Below are 5,866 nucleotides of genomic sequence, written 5' to 3'. Positions count from 1 at the left end.
TCATACGCCCCTCCGCGCACCACAGTCAGAGTACACTGTGCTGGTGCTTCCGGGTGTTCCTGGGTACCAAGTGAGGCCGGACCTGACTGAATGGCAATGGGATGGTATTGTGGTGGACATTATCATGCGTAATTGTCAGGAATATAGATGTGTGTCATACAGAGTGTATCGGAAACTAAAAGCAAAAACCACAACTATAATGGTGTAAAACACTATCTGCGTGCGTGTATGTGTGCGTGAATGTGGAGGAAGGGGTCAGAAGCAGGAGCCTACAGTAGGAACGTTTTAAAACATAAAACAAGTGCTTGATTCGTGGACAGTAAGGGAGAAAACACCATAAGCACATCAGAGATATATATCTTTCCCTGCCCTTTATATTTTGAATATAAATTCAAATTAAAGATGAAGATAATAAAGATGTTATTAGAGCTGGATGGTTACAATGAGACTGTTGCCACCTGGCGGACACATAAAGCACTGTCAGACTTTGAATTGTTGTGACAAGTATCCCTGACATATGATGCAAACCTACAGTATATGCATCCCTGTGGCCTAAACAATATAGATTTAAACAATTAATAATAATTGAAATGTTCTATTACAAAAATGCATTTAAAATATCGATACAAAAAATACAAAAAGAAAGGAAATTCATGAATGTATCTTTAGAATGTATCTTTCTCATTTTGCTCATGTGTGGAAATAATCATTAAAATATATATTTGTATATATATTTGTATTCTATTCCACCACTTTCTCTGAAAAATTAGGGTCACAGAAGGAACCTCGAAACTAAATAGATTTGATCTTTACAAAGAAATGTACAGTCCTCTACATGAAATACTGGTTGTTTTGTACATTCTATTTCTAATTCCTTGCTTATTCTCTAATCGCTTCCTTCACTGAACAAAGGGCTCTTTTCAACAGGCAGCTTCACAGCAAAATCCTTAAATCCTAATTCCCATGCTTGTGTCAATACATATTTTGGCATCAAGTGTCAAAGTGAAAACTGTTTTTCAGTATTTAGTTTAATTAACACCTGTCTGCTGCAGTGTCACACGCCTTCGTTTCAAAAGTCAATATTTATTACACCAGCTCTGATTTGCACTACATTACAACATGCTCAAAGGTTTCAGACAGGGGTTACATTGTGATTTGTAAGGAGGGGGAGTTTAGGTATAGTTGAAGGTGGTTTTGGTAAGTTTATGAGGGCATAACAATGGCAATGTTTCTGAACAGATATATTTATATATATGTATTATATATATTTAAATAAATAATAAAGTAGAATACATTTGCCAGCTAAAAGAAACGGGAACATTTAATTTTGTGTCCTTTTATAATCTTATTTTGTTGAAGCAATTATTTTTAATATATTTGATGGTGGGGAGAGTTAACCCTCGTGAATTACTGTGAAGTACCAAAATTAACTCCCCAAATAAATAGTATTAGCAAATATGTGTTGTCTTTGTGGTCACTGAAATTCCTTTCCACGTATACACATAAACACATAATTGTGTTGTCATTAATAGGGCTTTTATCTGTTCCCACATTTGTATCTTAGATGATATGTGTGTGGTTTGAAGTGTGTGGCTCAGGTCAAAAATAGTCACATGTCCACCATGGGGCGCTGTTGAGAAGATTTCAAACTTTCTTTGAGGAGGTTAGTTGAGTAAAATTGTCAGCCTTTATTTGGTATTTTAACTACACTTCGGTTAGCCGCAAACACATGCGAGAGTAACACACTGAGGAGACTACGACAAAGAGGAGACTACATCAGCGACCAACAGGTGTTCAACATGACTCAGCAGGTAAGAGATGCTAATGTTGACGGACACAAGGAACACTTGTTGTTGATCATAATTACTGCTCTGCTCTGTGTTGAACTCTTCTAGCTCAACAATGAAGAAGGGACCACATTGTTAACTCCTCAAAAGGCAGCTGGAGAGCCTAGAAGTTCAAAGATATCTGCGTCTTTTAATTTCATAAATTCCATTATAGGATCTGGAATAATTGGTAAATACTCACCTCATAATTCAAGTAGCCTGTGTAATGCCTAACAAGACCTAATACCTGAATTATATGCAATCGATTATATGGATGATAAACTGTAGCTTTCACACTTATACTGATACGATTCAGTTAAATGGTCAAATAACATTGTTTTTACACAAGCCCTGCAGTGGTAAACCCATGTATCATATGACTTGCGCCTGCCCCCCCCTCTCTCCCCTCTCTCCCCTTTAACTCTTTCATCCTAAAAAAAAAACGGAGTCACGATGCAGTTTTGCAAAGAAACACAAAATATCTGAATGACATTCATAACACTTTTTGCATAAACGAATTAAATTATTCAATTTTTGTCCATATATAAATCATGTTATTTTTTAACAGGTTTACCCTATGCATTGAACCAGGCAGGGCTCCCCTTAGGCCTGATGCTGCTGGTAGCGGTTTGCATTTATCACAGGTGGGTATATTAAATTATGATTATCAAGACATACATTTATCAAATGAGTAAAATACTTCTAACATTACGTTTGCATTTCATTGCAGACTATTCAATCATCTTACTAATTAAAGGAAGCAACCTGTCAGGGACAAACAGTTATCAGTCACTAGTGCAAAGCACGTTTGGTTTCCCAGGATTTGTGATTTTATCTGGCCTGCAATTCCTGTATCCTTTCATTGGTGAGTTACTTTTATATTCTTATCGTGGTGTGTCATGTGTAATGTTGAGTGGTCTATCAAATAGTTGACTAATTATTATTATTTTTGTCGTTTTTCTTTGGACTTTTGGTTCAGTTTAAATAATACTGCAAATATGAATAACAGAATGATGATCCACGTTTGTTTCCTTCCTCAGCAATGGTTAGCTACAACATCACGACTGGAGACACACTGACCAAAGTATTTCAGAGAATACCAGGAGGTATGCTGCATACATTTTGTACCACCTCAAATCAAATTATACTTAATATACATCAATAAAATATACTTTTAAGCATCTACAGTGAATTTTAACATATTCAAATGGTTAAAACGTCATGTCTATGTTTTCATATGCAGTTGGTCCAGATCACATACTTGCAGAGCGTCACTTTGCGATCTTGCTATCAACCATTGCTTTTACACTACCTCTGTCACTTTATCGAAACATTGAGAAACTTGGGAAGGTGAGTCTGATTATCACACAGCTTTTAATGTCATGTAGTGATTGAAGCTGCCTGTAAAATATTCATGTGTGTTACCAGGTGTCCTTCATCTCAATGGTGCTGACATTTGCCATCCTCATCATTGTAATCATCAGAGCAGCTACCTTGGGACCCCAGATGTATGAATGAATATTCTGCAAGTTGCTTAACCATAGGGATTCTAATTGAAATGTTTATGTATGCGAGCCATGGGGTTCTTTTTTTAATGAATACAAACTTAATCAAGATTTATCGTGTTCTTTGCTTTAAAATATGAATATCACTCTCTAGCCCCCCTACAGAGAATGCATGGTCATTTGCAAGGTGGAATGCAATTCAGGCCGTTGGTGTGATGTCCTTTGGTGAGTTTGTCTGCATGATGCTGATGATGGGGTGTTTTAGAATTACCCTTTAACCTGTACATACAATTTAGGATTTTAATCCTAATCGCAGCTGTTTTTGAGATATGAACTTTCCAATGTCTACTACTCTGCCAGCACCAAAGGCCTCACAAAGAACCTGATGAATGAAGTTCATCAAGCAGGCTAACATTTATTTTTCTAATGAATTGTTGGAGACCGAAACAGATTTGAAATACACTGCAATTAAATGTATTAGAAGGTCAAAAACCAGATTCCAAGAAGACATTTGTTTGCTAACATGTTAGCCATAACAACTGAGAAAAATTGATTTTTTTGAGAGTTGTTTTAAATAGCTTGTTTCCGAGTTTTTCTGCACCTTAATACAAATACATTTTTGAAAGCAGCTGACACAAGCTGACAACTTTAATAATAATAATAATAATAATAATAACAACAACGCATTTTATTTATAGAGCGTTTTTCTGAAAACTCAAAGACACTTAATGCATTTTGTTGCCAAAACTGTGGTTATCAGCTGTACTTTTTCAGTGTTCTTACTCTGTGTATTAATGGTACTCTGATGTTCTGCACCGTTGTGTCTCTTTAGCCTTCATATGCCACCACAACAGCTTTCTAATCTACGGTTCTCTGGAGCAGCCCACACTGGCTAACTGGTCCCGGATCACTCACATGTCTGTAGGCTCCGCACTAATAATCAGTGCTGCATTTGCTGTTTCTGGCTATACCACCTTTACCGGCTACACACAAGGTATTAATATATGATCAATAATAATTGAACTCCAAGGCAGTAATTTCATTTTAACATCACAAATGTATTTTTGAACTCATCCACCTTTTTTCAGGAGACGTATTTGAGAACTACTGCAGAAATGATAACCTGGCAACATTTGGTCGCTTCTGTTTTGGCTTCAGCATAATAACCACATTTCCACTGGAGTGTTTTGTTACACGAGAGGTAAGTGATACTTTGTCATACGGCAACCTTAGAATTTAACAGTTAAACGTTTACATATGTGAGGGAAAGTGGTATTTTGAGGGTTTGAGCCAAGGACGTGGCTTTGTGACTAAGTCACTAAAAGAAAGGTTTGACAAGCACACAATGTCTGAGTGGTTAAAAGAACAACAGCTGAAAATGCATGTCACTAAGTCTTTCTCAGGCACTCTCAACAGCAAAAAACGTTATAATACATATAATTTGTTAGCTTTAGAACCTTCTCTCTCTTGTTTGTCATTTCAGGTGTTATCCAATGCCATTTTCAGAAGGGATTTGTCAAAAGTAGAACATGTGGCAATAACAGTTGTCATAGTTGGAGCCTGTGCATCTATATCTTTGGGCTTTGACTGTCTGGGAGTTGTTTTGGAGCTGAATGTAAGTGATTTTCTTTCTATTACACCTCTTGTAGCACTTTGGGATTGCTTTAGCAATGAAAGGTGCTTTACAAATAAAATGTATTATTATTATATGAACTTAATCAGTCTGTACCGATCTTTGTTAGCATGGGTGAGTTTTATTTTACATTAACGGTCTTCTCTTCAACCATCCAGGGTGTTCTGAGTGCCACGCCTCTGATCTTCATCATACCAGCTGCGTGCTTCCTCAAACTATCCCCTGGCCGCTGGTTCCAGGGTGAAAACTTGATACCCACCATCTTGATAGTAGTTGGCTTTTTTGTAATGATCACCGGTTTGACCATGACAGGCCTCTACCCTCAAACATGTTCACATGGCATGGAGATGTTCTACTGTGCAGACGCAAATGTCTCTGTCACGGCACCACCTGTATAAAATACACCTTATGTACCTTAAACAATTTGTTTACAACATGTGGCAAAATATATGTACCTTTTATGTATTTTATCTGGAGTGCTTTTTCATGATTTGGACAAATGTTAATTAATTCTACTCAAGGGAATAACGTTTTAAATTTGAACAGATTATCAGGGTTAGGCGTAATGTTGAGATGTCCACATACTTTGGTCATATTTTAAGCGTGATGTTTTTAGTGTTTTTCATGTGAATTAATAATCTTTGTGTTTTGATGTTTGTTTATGATTCAGAAGTGGTCGTTACCATATCCAGCCACACGATGTCACTGTGGACAAATAAAGCATACATTTAAAGGAAGTACAAAACAACAACCCTTAGGTATTTTCATACATTTAACGTCAAAATAAATACTTGTGTTGTTTTTGAAAGTCACGGTTGTGTTGGGCTGTAGTAACTTTGTGCGTAAATGCCAATATGTCAACTTGGACACGATGCTGTTATGCCAAACATCTGAATCCTGGA

The 5,866-nt window shown here is 36.7% G+C and overlaps 1 protein-coding gene across 1 annotated transcript; it reads left to right on the top strand.

The window, feature by feature from the left end:
* Positions 1-1,726: 1,726 nt before the first annotated feature.
* slc38a11 (solute carrier family 38 member 11) lies at positions 1,727-5,616 on the top strand. Its single transcript, XM_034204031.1, has 12 exons — positions 1,727-1,811; positions 1,896-2,016; positions 2,395-2,458; positions 2,546-2,691; positions 2,867-2,932; positions 3,070-3,176; positions 3,255-3,334; positions 3,486-3,556; positions 4,164-4,325; positions 4,420-4,532; positions 4,815-4,946; positions 5,123-5,616. The coding sequence occupies exons 1-12, from the start codon at positions 1,800-1,802 to the stop codon at positions 5,360-5,362; spliced, it is 1,314 nt and encodes a 437-aa protein (XP_034059922.1). The 5' UTR covers positions 1,727-1,799; the 3' UTR covers positions 5,363-5,616.
* Positions 5,617-5,866: the final 250 nt, after the last annotated feature.

This window comes from Gymnodraco acuticeps, unplaced genomic scaffold (assembly GCF_902827175.1).
Source record: "Gymnodraco acuticeps unplaced genomic scaffold, fGymAcu1.1, whole genome shotgun sequence".
NCBI lineage: Eukaryota > Metazoa > Chordata > Actinopteri > Perciformes > Bathydraconidae > Gymnodraco > Gymnodraco acuticeps.
The sequence above is the reverse complement of the archived record's forward strand: the minus strand, read 5'-3'. Positions and strand labels throughout refer to the sequence as shown.

What these genes read in the sequence shown, in the direction of transcription:
- slc38a11 (XM_034204031.1), top strand. An exon ending in ATTTCAGAGAATACCAGGAG is followed by an intron (nt 2,933 to 3,069) that starts GTATGCTGCATA and finishes TTTCATATGCAG; the next exon opens with TTGGTCCAGATCACATACTT. An exon ending in AGTGTTTTGTTACACGAGAG is followed by an intron (nt 4,533 to 4,814) that starts GTAAGTGATACT and finishes TTGTCATTTCAG; the next exon opens with GTGTTATCCAATGCCATTTT.